At 37.2% G+C, this 17,426-nt stretch overlaps 1 protein-coding gene across 4 annotated transcripts; it reads left to right on the forward strand.

Moving 5' to 3' along the window:
• The first annotated feature begins 577 nt into the window (after nt 1–577).
• Nucleotides 578–11,978, forward strand: LOC113076335 (T-cell activation inhibitor, mitochondrial-like). 4 transcript variants are annotated; one of them, XM_026248964.1, is made up of 11 exons: nt 578–664; nt 1,633–1,707; nt 1,859–1,991; nt 2,188–2,338; nt 2,928–3,183; nt 4,762–4,884; nt 5,154–5,251; nt 5,339–5,430; nt 5,542–5,774; nt 7,037–7,168; nt 10,850–11,978. In XM_026248964.1, the coding sequence occupies exons 2-11, from the start codon at nt 1,676–1,678 to the stop codon at nt 11,073–11,075; spliced, it is 1,476 nt and encodes a 491-aa protein (XP_026104749.1). In that variant the 5' UTR covers nt 578–664; nt 1,633–1,675; the 3' UTR covers nt 11,076–11,978. The 4 variants fall into 4 exon arrangements, with proteins under 4 accessions (XP_026104749.1, XP_026104750.1, XP_026104751.1 ...); XM_026248965.1 differs by having other exon boundaries at nt 1,662–1,707; nt 10,850–11,075; XM_026248966.1 differs by having other exon boundaries at nt 1,665–1,707; nt 10,850–11,075.
• The last annotated feature ends 5,448 nt before the right edge of the window (nt 11,979–17,426 follow it).

Below are 17,426 nucleotides of genomic sequence, written 5' to 3' on the forward strand. Positions count from 1 at the left end.
TCTTTTCTTTACTTTTCTTTTAATTAAGGATCATCTGTTAATTATATATATATATATATATATATATATATATATATATATATATATATATATATATATATATATATATATATATATATATTAAATGTTATTCTTAAAACTTTCTGTTCAAATAAATTTAAGAATTACACTTTATTGCAGTTTTAATACTACATTAAGATAGACAACCGTTATAAATGTACATAATAATGATGACGTATAAGAAAGGTTTCTTGAGCACTAAATTAGCATATTAGAATGATTTCTAAAGGACGTCATCTGTGCTGACGTTGGTGCAAAACCAAATAATACTGCAGTAGATAATATATAAATCAGTCAGTAAATGGAAACTATAACCTACACACGTATTTAAAAACTACCGTCTTTCACTAAATAAATAAATACATAAATAAACAGTGTACACGTGGGCTCCAGGAACGTTGGGAACCACCGGTGTACACGACAAAACCGACAAAGATAAACAAACGATTAGTTATGCCTGATTTAAGTCCCACTAGGTGCGCTTGTTTTCGAAAATAGGCAGTTGATTACTCTGGCCTGGATGATTAGGCCTGAATGGAGTAACGTTATATGACTTCGGGTTTAGTTTTAACAGCAGCGAACATGTAAGACTGCTAAATCGCAGGTAAATCATTGTATAGTGTTTTGGACATTTCTATCTCATGCTGACATACATTTTGTGTGTGTCTGATTAAGTCTGAGACTGTTGTTTTTATTTGAAGAGTTTGTGTTTGCCCTTGTTTACAGTGTTGGTCAGTGTTTGTGTGTTGAGTGGATTGAATGCTGCTTAAATCCAATGGCTCTAAAATCTTATGGATAATATTTTGATGGAAATGTTTCTTGTTGTGTTTGGTTTCCACGCTTGACTTGTGAGGCTTGTGATTAATATCAACAATGTGTAGGTCGAGAAAACACACCATGACCCTGCTTGCACCTGACCTGATTTAACAGCCTCTTCTTCTTCCTCTTCAGCCATATATCCTGTTATACTTACATGAAACTAATTAGTCGCGCGTAGTAGCACTTTATTCATTTTATATGTGGGTGCTGAGACTAAAAAAAAAGTTACATAAAATAAAAGTGAATCAATGCATACATGAGGGAGGTATAATTGATCTCGTAGTAGAGTATGGGTTGTTGGGGTTTTTATAAATAAGAACGTTTATATTTCTGACACTCCATGTATTCTTAAAAACTATTTTTTTGTGAGCAAAGTAATTTACACAAAAGCACAGTTATTATCAAGGCAGAGTTTTTTTGTTTTCTTTGTGTAATTACCATAATAACACAATGTATATGTTACTGACCATATATTAGTAAAACAAGTTTTAGATAGAAAGATAGATAGATTCATTAATTGATTGATTGAAATTCATTCATTTTTGGAAATAAATTAATACTTTCTAATCAGCAAGGATGCCTTAAATTGATCAAAAGACATTGTGTGTGTGTGTGTGTGTGTGTGTATATATATCTATATATATCTATATATATATAGATATATATAGTCCTGAAATTACCATTCAAAGATGCAGTATATAATGTTTGTCTAGTTGAAGATGCTGAAGTCTGTCATGCTTTTTCTTTCTCAAGTGACTTGATTTCTTCTTCCTTCTTACAAGAAGGAACTAACGTGATGTATGTGACCACCTTCCTGCGTTATATTAGGTAAGTTTACCCCCCCCCCACACACACACACACACACACACACAAAACACTAGGAAACACTATGTAACATTATACTCCTTATAGACAGCTGCAAATAATTTTTTTTTTTAAATCTTTAAGCATCTAATCAGTATTGTCCTCATTCTTGTAGGCTTGGTGGTAGATGTGTTTCTGCTCGTATGGTTCAGAGGAGGAATCTCTCAGGAGCGGATGCCATTAATGCCCTGCGGCCCTTTTACTTTGCAGTGCACCCTGATTTCTTTGGCCAGCATCCAAGAGAGAGAGTAATAATAATTAAATAATTATTATCATAATTACAAACCCTGAATATAATTTTTATATACATAAACACATAATGGCAATGCATGATGAAAATATTTGATAAGGTTTTTTTTTTTTTTTTTTTTTTTGCCTTTTCCCTCTACAGAGCAGGTTGTGAATGTTTTAATATTGCTTGGTTTTTTCTTTTCTCTGTTGTAGGAAGTAAATGAAAACTCCCTCAAAAGGCTAAGTGGTTATCTTGAAAATCTTCAGAAGCCTGGGGCAAGATCCCCCAAACCTGCAAACCTCACTTTTTATGTCCGGGACACAAAAGAAAAGGCAGACTCCAGTGGTAGACTGCTAGCCTCAGGTAACACCAGATCACATCTGATTAACACTGTGATTTTTACTCCTAATAATAATAATAATATTAGTTATACTACTACTACGAATACATTAATGAATACAGCTAGACCATCTGACTCGTGCACTATATTCCATGTCACCTAAAGTCATGCAGTAACTTTAATAGTTTAATTGTTATTGTTTTTCCCTGAACAAAAGTCTTTTATCTAATTTTACCAGTATTTTGCCAGAAAAGTTTTTAATCAAGGATGCTTTAAATTGATCAAACATGACAAAATGTTTATGATGTTACAAGAGATTTCTATTTTAAATTAATAATTACTTCATAAAATATCTACAGGTTCTCATGATTGATAATAAAAGAGATTTGTCTAACATTAAATGTGTATATTAGAATGATTTCTAAAGGGTCATGTGACACTGAAGACTGGAGTAATGGTTGATGAAAATTCAGCTTTGCCACCAAGGGAAAAAATGAATTTTAAAATGAATGAATATTTGAATCTTACCTTTTTTTTTTGAAACTTGTAAGCAGTAAGCTATATTCTGTTTCTCAATGCATGCTTTTAATGGGATAACCCTACATTTCCCAGGATTCCGTTCAGTGACCTTTACCCTGCAGTCTAAGGATGTTCTGAGCACAGTGTTGGATGTTCTGAGGTCCTGTAGCCTCTCGGTTGAACATATTCAAGATGTGCTCAAGGCTGAGACAGAGAAGAGCTCGACACAACAGCCTGGAACAGCTTTCTATCGGCCCATCAAATGGGACAAGACTTATTACACTTTCACAGGATTCAGGGACCCAGAGCAGGAGTTAGAACAAGCCAGAAGAGTCGAGCCCACACTCAGGTACTGAGAGAAAGAGACTTTTCTTGGCCACCATTTCATATGAATCTTTTCTTTTTTTCCTTTTTTTTTTTAACTCATGTAACCCATATGAACACCACTGCTTAATGTGTTAGAAATGCTAGACGACATCTCCAGCAGCTGCACAAAAGTTTGGCTAGTATGCAATTCTGTAGGACTGTTGTGACACCATGGCTGTATCACAGCGGCCAGAACAAGCCCAGCTGACATTTGTAGTGTCACACCAGCAACCTTGTTTGTGTCTACAATTAGCCTTGTCCTTCTCTACAGAACAAAATGTTCTCAAGCCATTCTCTGTATTTACTGTGATTAATGACTTCACAATGTGTTTTGTGCCATTTATTAAAAGGAGAAATGTGTACACTGAACCACAGATGACAGGAACCCTTCAGTGGGCCTCACGGCCTGAGATTAAAGCTTTTGCAAATACTAAGGCTGTGGAAATTCAATAAAACCATGGTACACACATTTAACCCCTTTAAAGCTTACTGTATCTTATTTGATTATTAGCAACATAAAAACTGCTGTACTCAATCTATGACATGACTTCGTTTTATTGTTAGTAATACTTTTAAGCAATTAAATTTATTCTTTTTTTAGTATAATCCTAAAATGGTCTCCTTTCGGGTTATGCACCATGTGTCTTGTTACAGCAAAAATCCTTTTTATGAGAAAGAATCAGATATTTATGAAGTAGTAGTATTTCAAGATTGAACACTGAACTGAAGCGACTTAGGTTTACTTCAATTATTATTATTATTATTTTAATTATGTCAAAATTTTAGTTTTAAATGTGATGCATCAGGCTTTGGAGGACCTTTTTTTTTTACAATCATCACTGTAACAGAGCTTTGATCATAAAACTATTGAATATATGCATTTAAATATTATCTTACTAAGACATTGTTGGGGATATGGAGTGACATTTTCTGTACTGTTATAAAGATTTCATTGATTTACATTACTAGCTATCAAAATTTCAATAATTCTTTTGGCCATTTAAATATCAGCAACTGCAGCAAATTGCATATTTTTGCTCTGTTTGGGCTTCTGAATTGTTTTGTTTGTTTGTTTAAACAAAAAACAAACAAACAAACAAATATATATATATATATATATATATATATATATATATATATATATGTATATATATATATATATATGTATATATATATATATATATATATATATGTATATATATATATATATATATATATATATATATATATATATATATATTCTTAATTAATATTTAATATGCCAAGCTTTACAGGGTTAAACTATTGTTTGCTGTCATTTTGTGTGAAGTGTTGATATTAGAATTGGCTAAAACTTAACTCCTTCACCCATTTGAGATTAGGAACTTTGTGCTTTGTAACATCTTTAGAAAGCATTTTGTAACACGCATGTAGGACTGTACTATATATAATATATAAACAAAGGTATGTTATTTCAGGCATAGTTCATTGGCACTATTCTTTAATAACTGTAGGATATATAATGTCTCATTTAAGGCATTGTCAGATCTGAAACATTGTTTCTTTTTGTCTTTATATTCAGTTTATGGCTGAGAAACAATGAGTCGGAGGCCACAAAGAAACAGAATGCCAGTCTTCCACGGCGTGAGGAGCTGAAAAGACTGAAAAGAGAGTTGATTCAGAAACTTGGTTTGTTGGATATCAGGTCAGCTCTAACTCTTACTATTATGCTCTTATGTTCTGCAAAATCTTATATTTGGCATTAATTAATTATTTAGATTGTCATATTGCATATTATATTATATTAAAACAGAAAATTTCACATTATTTTCACAGTATTTTACTATAATTTTGATCAAATGTAAATACCAACTCCATACTTTTGAACGGTACTGTATTACTGCTTATGTTCAGTTATTGTGTCCTGTTGTAAAGTAAATGTTAACTTTGATTGTGTGGTTCTCTGTCCTGTAGGTGGCAGCGCAAATGGGGAGTTGCACACAAATGCTGTCAGCTGCAGAGTCTGGGTCGTCTCTCCACACAAAGCCCTGAGGCTCTGCACATCCTGAGAGGTAACCATGAAAATAGGATTCATGAGATGGCTTTAATGTTCATGTGTGCACAAATGTTTAATCACTTTTCTTTATTTTCCAAAACAGGTCACGTAATCGTTTTTACTGACCAGTCAGGGATGAATGCCTCAGGGCATGTTATGTTAGGAACAATGGATGTCCACCATCAATGGACAAAGGTACAGCTTATTTATTAAACCAGTCTTACGGTATTCCCAACCGTATTTTTAACATAAACAAACATGATCGCAAACATTTGTGCTAAGAAGCTTGCTTGTGTGTTTGTTCAGCTCTTTGAAAGATTGCTGAGTTACAGAAGCCTGTTCCAGCGGTCGGACTGGCTGAAGGAGCGCATCAGTCACCTTTTGGGAGGGATTCAGGTGATCCACATCGAGCGGATGGGTCCAGCTCTGCCTCTGGAGGAACATTACAGTACCCTCCACACTTTCCACAAGAGACTGTTGCCTCAGCGCCTCTCCCTGCACCCCCGCAGCATGCAAGGCCTCACAATGAGCTTGGAAAAGTAAATACTCGTATACTTCAATTCCAGCCATTTGTTTGTGTGTGTGGTCTGTGTTTATGACCTTCAAGAATGTGAAAGTGACGTGACATTCAGCCAAGTATGGTGACCCATACTCAGAATTCATGCTCTGCTTTTCACCCATCCAAAGGGCACACACACAGAGCAGTGAACACACACACACTGTGAACACACACCCGGAGCAGTGGGCAGCCATTTATCTAGTTGTGTTATTGCCAGCCCGAGATTCAAACCCACAACCCTAGGGTTAGGAGTCAAACTCTCTAACCACTAGGCCGCGACTTCCCACGTTGTGTGAGGCAAGGTCCTCAGAAATTGAGTCTCAATACTAGGCTTGAATAGTGCATATGCTCAGGCTAAGCTCTTTGGAAAAACACAAGCTTAAAGTTCAAATCAAATCAAGTCACAAAGTAAATTAATTCTTGCATCAGATTGTTGGCTCAGGAAATAGTTTTTCCCCCTCTGAACATATTTTCTTTTCTTATGACATATTTAAACAATAGAAAAAAAATTATACGACGTTCCCTATTGTTCAAAATGTTGGGGTTGGTAAGAAATCTTTTATGCTCAGCATTTGATGATTTATTAATATTGTGTAGTAATATTGTGAAATATTATTACAATTGTTAACTCTTTTCAGTTGTAATATTTTCTGGGATGTTAAAGCTGAATTTTGAGCAGCCATAAATCAAATGCTATGGATAAAATCTAACTACCATAACTATAACATTATGTGGCCAAAACACCTTTTCTCCAATGAATCCACTTCAAAATACAATATAAAAAAAAATAAAAAATAACTGACTAACTGTATAACTTTAACAGAAAATAACTGTCTGTAGTGTGTGCATAGAGCAAACAGACCATACCAACTGTTGTTGTAGATGCCAATATAGTATCAGTGGAGCTATCACCGATATCTTGATGTGAACATGCCCTTAGAGTGCAGCATGACATACCAATAAATTATGCACTGTAGCTTTAAATGGATTGCTGTGGAAATGTTCTTTTTGTAACAGATAGAATTCCACTAAAAAGACGAGATAAACATAAAAATGAAGCACAAGAGAGACCGTACTGGACTGTTGACAACAGACTGTAGCTGACTATTCCTGTGGTTCCATGTGTTCCATTCATTTCTGTCGTATCTCTGACTGATATATCCTCACTGTTCACTTGCAAGTTTTTGTGCTGCTTAATGTCCCGGCAATCATTGTTTTTTCTATTCTGTTCTGTTGCCATAGTGACCGCTCCACCCCCTGCCTGCATGAGATGGGCCACTTCATCATCCCAACTCTGTGTGACACCCTCCAGCTGCAGAACTTCCTCCAGAGCCAGGCCCAGGAGGCCCGGAAACGCATGCGGCGCAAAGACAAGTGAGTGCTTGACCTATCATTGCACATAAACATGAAATCAGAATAGACCATTTGTCTTGTGTCTGGTCTTATTGTGCATGATTCATCAGTATATTATTATAAAGACCAAATGTTTGTTTTCATAATCAAAATGTAATGCTTCTATTTCGCTGGATGTAATTATGTAACCAGGGCTATGTGTGAGGGCAGGAAAAACAACATTAACCATAATTACTGCTTTAAGATTCATAATTTTTGGTTGCACCCTACATTATTTACCACTGAATATTCTGTTACACCTAAAGAAAGGAACAATTCAATAGAAATGTTCATCAATAATTTAGCCTAGTATAAGGGTTATTTTTAGCCAATAGAATTATTGTCTTTGAATTTGCACTTCTATTGTTTGTTTCAAAGTTTAGGGTCAATACATTTATTTTGTGATACAAGATACATTAAATTGAACAAAAGTGACAGAAAAGGCTTTTGCAATTTTAGGAACGTTTTCTGTTTCAAATAAATGCTGTTCTTTTGAACTTTCTGTTCATTAAATATTAAGCAGTACACACTGATATTAATAAGAAATGTGTCTCCTTTCTTCTGCCTTGTTTCCATGGTTTTTGATTTAATTATCTCCACACCTGTTTCAGTTCTCCCAAATTAAGTTTCTATTACCGTAATTCCTCAAATAAAAGCCGGGGCCTTTATTTACATGACCTGCAGAAGGTAACAGGCTTTGGTTTGAAGCAGGCTTTTATTAGAGGCAGGCCTTTATTTATAATTCCATCTGTTTGATAAGTAATTGTTTTAAATAACCCCTTTTTAAATTAAAAGTGATAGCGTTCCAGTGGATAGAGATCATAACATTAGCAAAAAATCAGTTAAGAATAAATCACCAAAAGAATCAGTTCGGTTCAGACGCGCTCTGTGTGTCAGTCTGCTTCACGCTGAATCACGCATGCACAGTATCATCAGCTCCTCGGTTCTCGAATCGGACGCGTCCGACAGAAACGCTTCTCAGTTCAGTGTACTGGTGATCTGAAAATCGATGCTACCGGTTCTTGACTCGAGAACGAGAAACGCTCCGGCAGTGGGTGTGTACGTTCGTTATCTGGCTCTGCTGCACACATTTTTTCCCTGGCCTTTATTTAAGACCGACCTTCATTTGTCAGTGTTGACCACGCCCCCGGCCACTATAAGAGTCCTACCTTTTTTTATTTGAGGAATTACGGTACTTAAGTCTATGTTCCCTTATGTTCTTTTGTCTGCTTTGCATCATTTGGATTTGTGTTTGGTTGTGCCTATTCTCTCCTGTGGATTATTAAAAGAGCTCTTTGGTTATACTCCTTTGTCGTGCGCTTTGCTTTACACAACAACATGTGATGAATAAGCAGACCCCCAAAGTGAGTAATTTTGCAGCGTTTTTTCTTTTTTGTTTGTGTTGTTTCTTTCAACCCTCTCCCGGAATGGACCTGCCTGCAGTCCAGCTGCTTTGCCTGGAACAGCAAGACCATCTGCTGGAAGACCACACCAGGGACTTTATCGATCTTAATTGATCTAGCGCTGTGCTTTCTACATCACCAGCCTGAGCGGTGTAAGTCACGCCTGCCAGGGGACGTTCCCAAGGAGAATTTCACCGCTTTCGTGGAGTGGGTGCTGGAGAGAAATTGACTGTATTTCTCCATCTGCCCTGCCGAGGAGGACATCTCCAGCCGCACTCATGAACCAGAGGCCAGCCAGTCATCATCCCGCGGCACGGAGCATATGCCCGAGCCTGCTGCGATTTAAAGAGCCAGCGCCATTTAAAGTGAAAGAGCCAATCATCGCCCCAAAGCTAGGACTCGAAAGTGCAACTGACCAAGTGTGTGAGCCAACAACACTGTGCATCGTGGGAATACTGGCGGAGATTGAGGGCTCCGTCCAGCCCTGAATCTCCTGCATCTGCACTGGTTCCGTCTAGCCCTGAATCTCCTGTGTCTTTGGTGGTTCTGCCCAGCTCAAGTCCTCCTGTGTTCCCTCCCAGTCTCCCTCTCACACCTCCTCTTAAACCAGCCAGTTCCTCAGCTTTATCTCCATTGGTACCTGTCAGTCCCTCAGCTCACCCTCAGTCAGCACCATCTGGGTGCTCTGATCTGCCTCGGGACTTCCATTCTCGAGCTCCACTTTGACCTCTCTACTTCCAGCCGACAAGTCCTGGACTCCACCTCGGTCCTTGAACCCATCGGCTCTACCATGGCCCGTCATCCCACCAGCTCCGTCTAGGTCAGTCATCGACCATCTGCTGCCTTGGGACTCCACTCTTTTGGCTTCACCTCGTCACTCCATCCCTCTGGCTCTGTCTGGCCCCTCCTTCCCTCCGGCTCCACCTCCATCCTCAGTTGCTCCGTAGTCTTCTGGAGCCTCGCAGCCACATCGGTTGCCTGAGCCTTCTGCTCCACCTTGGCCCTCTGGATCCTCGGTGTCACCCTGGCTCCGTGGCTGTTCTGCTCCGTCCAGGGATCTTACTCCACCTGCGTCATTTCCGTCAGTCGGCCCCTTGCTGTTGTTGGCCCTATCTCCTCCCTGGCTCCTCCTTCCATCTACTTCATCCTATGAACTATGCCATTTCCCATTGCCTACCCCTTGCCTGCTCCATGCCTGTCTCCTGAATCCCCACCCTCCCGGGAGGGGGCGAACTGTCACATATATGATCTGTTTTAGTTTAGTTTTCCGTGTTTCCATTCTCCTGCCTTTTTTCCATGTTTTTTTATTTAATTGGCTCTACACCTGTTTCAGTTCTTCCAATTAAGTTTCCGTTACTTAAAGGGTTAGTTCACCCAAAAATGAAAATTATGTCATTAATGACTCACCCTCATGTCGTTCCAAACCCGTAAGACCTCCGTTCATCTTCGCAACACAGTTTTAAGATATTTTAGATTTAGTCCGAGAGCTTTCTGTCCCTCCATTGAAAATGCATGTACAGTATACTGTCCATGTCCAGAAAGGTAAGAAAAACATAATCAAAGTAGTCCATTTGACTTCAGAGGGTCAGTTAGAATTTGTAGCATTGAAAATAAATTTTTGTCCAAAAATAACAAAAGATTCCGACTTTATTCAGCATTGTCTTCTCTTCCGGGTCTGTTGTGAGCGCGTTCACAACACTGCAGTGACGCTGCTGACGTATGATGCTGCTGACATGTTATCTTTGTTATTGGTTCAAGAAGAACCAGTTACATCGAGTGATTTGTTCGCAAACCGGAAATAACTAAACTGCAGTGTTTTGAACTCCCTCACAACAGACACGGAAGAGAAGACAATGCTGAATAAAGTCGTTATTTTTGGACCAAAATGTAGTTTCGATGCTTCAACAAATTCTATCACATGGATTACTTTGATGTTTTTATTACCTTTCTGGACATGGACCGTATACCGTACACACATTTTCAATGGAGGGACAGAAAGCTCTAGGACTAAATTTAAAATATCTTGAAAAAAGTGAAAGTTGTGACATTTGCCAAGTATGGTTACCCATACTCGGAACTGGTGCTCTGCATTTAACCCATCCAAGTGCACACACACAGCAGTGAAAAGTGCACCATGAACACACCCCAGAGCAGTGGGCAGCTTTGCACAACAACACGTGACAGAATGATTTTACGTGACATTGAAGACTGGAGTAATGATCGTCTTAAATTACAATTGAAAATATTCCCTTCTATGCAGGTTGGAGGCAGAGGAAGAAGACATAATTTTGTGTTGTCTGCAGGATTTGTCTCTGCACAGTCTGTCTAAAGAGCCCAGTGTGTCGAGCAGTCAGATGATCCCCTGCTGTAGGCGTCTGATGGAGGAGAGATCCCCGCAGATGCAGGGCCTTCATCTCTACATCTCTCACTTCTATTCAGTCATGCAGGATGGGGATCTGTGTATTCCCTGGGACTGGAAGGGCTGAAACAGTCTGAACTCTATTCGGACTTCATTACTATGCCTCTCAGGCTCAGGTGTTGTCAGAATTTTTTGAAGGGTTTGGCCTAGTTTATAGGCATAATCATAAATGCACTTTGGTACTAAAATACTAAAAGATATTGTTGTGCTTCTGAGGCAGTGGGCCCCAGTCATTTGATGTTATAACTTGGCATAGAATGTTTGATGTATATTTGCACTGCCAAACCATACACATCGACCATGTCACAATCTACTATAAAAATATAGCTTTTACTGTCACTAGTCACGAGTACCAGCAAAATTAGCCATCAACCTGTCCATACATAACATGCAACTTTTGGTTTTTTAAATGCACACCTTTGGTTGGTTCTGATTTTAAGTGTGGTGTTGGAATCATGCTCCATATGAGTGACTGAGTCTTCTTTATCATTTCAAAACCCCAGTATTCCCAACTGACAGGAGACAAACACATTTACTAACTTTAATACTATCTGCCAAAATCTAAAAAGCACTGTCAATATTCAGATGTGTTTGGGCAAACGATTTTGTCTAAAGCTGAGTATATCCAAATATTAAGAAATGGTAAAGTGTTCTCTTCAGATGTAGTGTATGTACATTATCAGTCCTAAATGCTGTAATATTGTCTGTCTTGAGATGTAGTGTACAGTGTATTCATGTTGTTTGCTGCTATTGTGTTTCAAAGGTTTATACTGTGATATCTGTACGTATGATAAATATGGAACTATGTAAACACAAAATTTAAACAATGGTTCATATGTTACCAGTTACTATTGTATACATTGTTAATATGCACCTTTTTGGTTAGCAAGTTTTGCCATTGTCATCTTGACAGACAAATCCACGAATTTTCCACTCTAACAGGTATGAATAAATTATAATATAATGATACTAATTCAGTTGTTTGATATGAATCTGTATAGTACTACTATTATATTATCACATAATTTATAGTAGATAAATGCTTTCCCAAATTTGCACACTACTGTATGATCCATAGTTAGAATAGCTAGGAAGGCTATTTTAAAGGAAGGCTCAAGGTAATTACAATAATGATGACATCAGTGACATGCGGTCACTTATTACAGAACATGTAACTCGTTTTCTTATATGCAAGCAGATGCCTAGTGTGTAGTCTTTTCTGTCTCTATCAGTTTTTACTTATTAGTGAGCTGTCATAGCACAACATAACATAACACATAGCACTCTGATGTTGACAAAGAGTTTCTTATGTATTGAATAGATTCAAACAAATAATTGCAGAGTCAAAAGCTTCAATACCCTCTATAATCAGTACAGTTCACCCAAAAATGAAAATTCTTTAATCATTTACTCGTGTCGTTAAATGACATAAAATTAGAATTTAATTGAAATGTCTGAGCCACTCTCTAACAACGCAGGCTGTCAAGTTACACTATATATATATATATATATATATATATATATGTATGTATATATATGTATGTGTATATATATATATATATATATATGTATGTATATATATATATGTGTATGTATATATATATATATGTATGTATATATATATATATATGTATATATATATATATATATATATATATATATATATATATATATATATATATATATATATATATATATTACTGTGCTAAAGTATTAGGCAACTAGTATTTTCACCAACAAAAAATTATTTAAAGTTAGTTATTTCTATGATTTGCTGTTGTGTGTCAGTAGTAAACATCAGTTTACATTTCCAGACATTATTTTTGCCATTAACTGTAATAATCCAGTGAGATTTTTGTTTGCACAAGGAGTCTGACAACAGGCAGTGCTCCACACAGAGATCTGATCTCATCATCATCAGTCTGTCTGGAATAACATGAAGAAACAGAACAAACTGAGACAGACTAAATCCAGAAGAACTGTGGCAATGTCTCCAAAACGCTTCAAGAAACCTGCAAAGCTACAGAACTGTGCGAAGTTTTTGGCACTTGTGTAGAAATGCCGTCAAAAATAATGCCATAAATAGATTTTATTAATTAACTAAATTAAGTCAACATTTGGTGTGACCACGCAATGCATTAAAAAAGCTTTTGTCCAAGGTGGACTTGCGCATTGTTTTTTCAGGTGATTTTCAGGTATACTGTTTTTATCAAATAAATGCAGTTTTGGTGAGTTCAACAGACTCAAAAACATTTTTTTTTTAAAATCCCAATTATTTCAAACTTTGACTTGTAGCGCAAATGTCCTATAATGCATCTCAAAGCTGAACTTACAGGCACCCTCACATTTTTGGAGCATTATCTCAGCCCTGAACAACTGAACGTAAATTATCTCTTTTACCTGTGAGTCTGTTCATGCTCTGCCCGTCCCACCCACCCCCAACCCCCTCTACTGTCTGTTTTTAGACAGATTTAAGGAAGATTGAGACAGAGGCTATCAGCAACCAGGACACAGACCAGTCAGACGTCTTTGCTTCCCCGTGGGCATGGAGGATTTTCTTTTTCTTCTCATTTTAGTCAAAAACGCTGCCTGAAGTCTAAAATAAATTTTCATTATGAATGAAAGTACTTGAAAATACTTATCTACTATAATCAACCATTGTTGTTAGGGCTGCAAACAAACAGTCAGTTACATAATGTAAATAAATACATAAATATATATGCATACATATACATAAAGGCAATAGCTATTAAACTGTGTTTATGCATTTGCCCCGTTTTGTTCATGCATCTCGAATTGAATGATTTAGGTTACACTATAAACTAAAAGTGCCTATTTGGTCTCCTGAACAGCAGTCAGACCATGAAAAATGATATCCATTCATAGAAATAAGACTGATCAGACATGCAATTAGCATATGTTGTCATGTTGAAAATTTGAATGTTGCCATGTTTACTCTTATCTCACTCGTAAGAGTGTGCCAAATGGTCATTTTCAGATAAAACTTGAATGATGATCCATTTTGGAACAGAAAGGAAAAAAGAAATCAGTAATTAAATGTCTAAGCTGTGTTTGTATCCAACCAGAACCCAATGTGTTTTTTGGGTTTATGACATTATGCAGATGTGTTATTTCAAGATTATGTTTGACATCTTCATATACATCCACATCTAATTTTCTAATGGTAATAAATGGGTCAGCCACAGGACCAAACCTCCTTAGAATACAAGAGGAACTTTAAAGAGAAGTAGAGAACAAAAATATCTTCTCTAAAGAATCAACAAACCAAGACTATTCTACTGCTATAAATCTATTTCATTGTGTCAACATTCACAATTAATTTTTTGCATCATGCCTCATGCCACATTTTTCCAAGAACACCTTCATACTTCTTCACTGCATCTTTATATCTTAGTTTACAACCTGTAAGTGAGTGAAAGATATTCAGTTCTCAGAATGACATTTTAACAGATCTTAGAAGTTAGCACTGATCCTACAGAATGTAACATCAGTGGACTTAAATTTAACCCACAATCCATCTCCGAGTCTGTACAGATTCTCGCTGGATTGTGACCCAAACCCTGACCCTAAAATGTCAATGAATGTTTTCTAAGGTTTTTGTATTCACTGCCATTACTTTGTCCTATAAATGGCGGATGAGTGGAAAAGTTGCATGAACAAAACATTATTATATGCAATAATATTTTTTTGCCATCATTCCATGTATTTTCCGCAGTGTGTATCTCATAACAATTAAAGTCAAAGCTATCATGAAGACATTCACAAGCTAAACAAGAGAATAATTATCAATTAGTCTGGACAACAGTGATACGACAAAGTACAACAGGGCAAGACTCTTTGTTGAGTGAGTGGATATTATTGTAATCCTGTGATTAAGGCAGGCCTGCAGGAAACCCCTGCAGATAACCAGTCTATCAACTGCATTGTTGAGGTTTAAGCTCATAAAGCGGATCAAAAATGGACAATCACATACAGAGAGCTTAATTCGGGCCACATCCCAGTTAATAAAAATATGTTCTAAGAAATTTTTAATCACTTAACCCCATGTCGTTCAAACCCATAAAAGCTTTGTTTGTCTTCAGAAAATATTTTGGATGAAAACTGGGAGGCTTGCGACTGTCCCATAGACTGCCAAATAAATAATACTGGCAAGGTCCAGAAAAGTATGAAAGACATCGTCAGAATCGTACATCTGCCATCAGTGGTTCAACCGTAACATTATAAAGTGACGATAATACTTTTTGTATGCAAATAAAACAAAAATAACAACTTTATTCAACAATTTGTCTCCTCTGTGTCTCTCCGCATCACCATAATGCCATTTTGGAGAGAACGCAAGCTGTGTATGCTCTTCTGTGTTAGCCGCGACACAAGAATATGTTTTCTACGTGCATTTATGCTTTGATTTGAACTAAAACAGTGCATCTGTGAGGTGTGGCCGAAACAGAAGAGCATCTGCTGCCTGCTCCAAAATGTTTAATAGTTTAACTTTGCAGTCAATAGGACAGTCACAAGCCTCTTGGTTTTCATCCAAAATATCTTAAATTGTGTACCCAAGACACTTTTACAGGTTTGGAACGACATGGAGGTAAGTAATTAATGATTACATATTCATTTTGGGGTGGAGTTACCCTTTAACTTAACATTCACTTGCAAACATTATGAGAAAGGTACTTTTGAATGTTCTCTGAGTGTTCGAAATCAAGTTGTAACATTTAAACTAAAATGTTCCAGGGGAAAAAAAATAAATGTTTCATGAATGATGTATAAATAATGCTTTTGTGCAAAGGTTTGAGAACATTATAAAAGACCAGCTGAAAAAAAACGTTCTGTTTTAAGGGAATGTTTGTTCAGAACTTTCAGAGAACCTTGCCAAAACATTAGCCAGAGTTATGACGTTCCCTGATAGCTGGGATCACACTAGTCACAATCAAATAATTCAGCCACAAAGGAACATTCACTTTTGCTCACAAAGTTAGGAGTTTAATAAACTCATTAATTATGAGTTGATTATGAGTGACAGTTAAAAGGACTTGCTACTTCCCGGGTCTGAGAAAGAATCAGCGCCTGCTTCGTTACGTACACAGATCCACTCTCACACGTACACATAACCCTTGTCCACATTGCCTGTGGTCATTTCCACCATGTGACATGACCCTTCCTTGCTTTACTTGGTTTTGCTGAGCCTCTGCCCTCACCCAACCCCCGTTCCGGCTTTTTCCTCATGTAGATCAATGGATTGTCCTTGGGATGGCCAGAGCTCTGCAGCTGAGTGTGGGCAGTCTCTACTACCCCTAATCCCAGCCATAATAATGGGGTCAAAGGGTTCCTCCCAAAGCTCTGTCTTTCAGCTTGGCATCCCACTGCTTTATTGGGCAGCCTGCATCTGGAGCCTAAGCCCCACTGAGAAGCTTCCTCCCTTGTCACAAGAGCCAATGCAGCACCCCATCCTAAATGCCCATAAATGCTCACAAAGGCCAGTCCTACATGTGGTAGCTATCTATTACAGGAGGGGCCCTCAGGAGGGGTAGCATTGATTACAAAAAGGTTAAGATTGATTTCATAGGTTCAGGTGTGGCGGGAAATTAGCATGTGCTGTCGAATGATGATGGCTGGGAGAATTCATGAGAAATAATGATAGAACGAATGGTATACAAAGGGACCTGTATGTCCTAGAACATGCTTTTTTGTCTTATGCACACCCACGGCCCCATCAATAATGCTCAATCATCCCGTAATTGACACCAAGCCAGATTTGTATTCCTTTCAAAGAACACTTTATTCAGTATAATTTAGTGTAATCAGTATAAAGCATATTTTCCTCAAAAAGGAGCTGGGCAATCATGGAATGAATCATTTGTCTTTATTTAAATTGAATGGCAGCCCCAGTATTGAATTGTGATTTCTGTTTCACATCTAATCAATCAATAAACACACAAAAACCGAATAATAATAATAATACAAATTAATTATAATAATAAAATAATCATTTAAATATGGATAAATACAATACAATAAAATAAAAACAAGCCTTCAGATTAACCAGATAAATTTGACCCATAATAATTAGTCAGTAAATATTTAGGTAAGAAACAACCAACATTTTTTAAAGCCAAGGAGCAAGACATATGGGATGAACATGAATTGAATAAAGATATTTCGACAGTCAAGCATAAAGCTTTGGGCTTTCTGTTGTTTCTTGAAAACGAAATATATATCCTAAATATGACATTATAATGTCTCATTGAGCACCATATTCTACATTCAGGTAATAAATACATAAATAAATAATTGACCCTTGCCGATTTGTACTACTTTAATAGTCAATACCTGCCCGACCCCGCCCCCTCGCTACATAAACCACGCCCCTTCGGAGTGTTTTCAGGCGGAAGTGTGC

This window comes from Carassius auratus, unplaced genomic scaffold (assembly GCF_003368295.1).
Source record: "Carassius auratus strain Wakin unplaced genomic scaffold, ASM336829v1 scaf_tig00019984, whole genome shotgun sequence".
NCBI lineage: Eukaryota > Metazoa > Chordata > Actinopteri > Cypriniformes > Cyprinidae > Carassius > Carassius auratus.

Excerpts from the sequence above, each read along its gene's own strand:
- LOC113076335 (XM_026248964.1), top strand. The coding sequence starts at position 1,676 with ATGTATGTGACCACCTTCCTGCGTTATATTAG. Across the intron at positions 5,775-7,036 it reads CTCACAATGAGCTTGGAAAA|TGACCGCTCCACCCCCTGCC; the intron begins GTAAATACTCGT and ends CTGTTGCCATAG. Across the intron at positions 7,169-10,849 it reads CGCATGCGGCGCAAAGACAA|GTTGGAGGCAGAGGAAGAAG; the intron begins GTGAGTGCTTGA and ends CCTTCTATGCAG.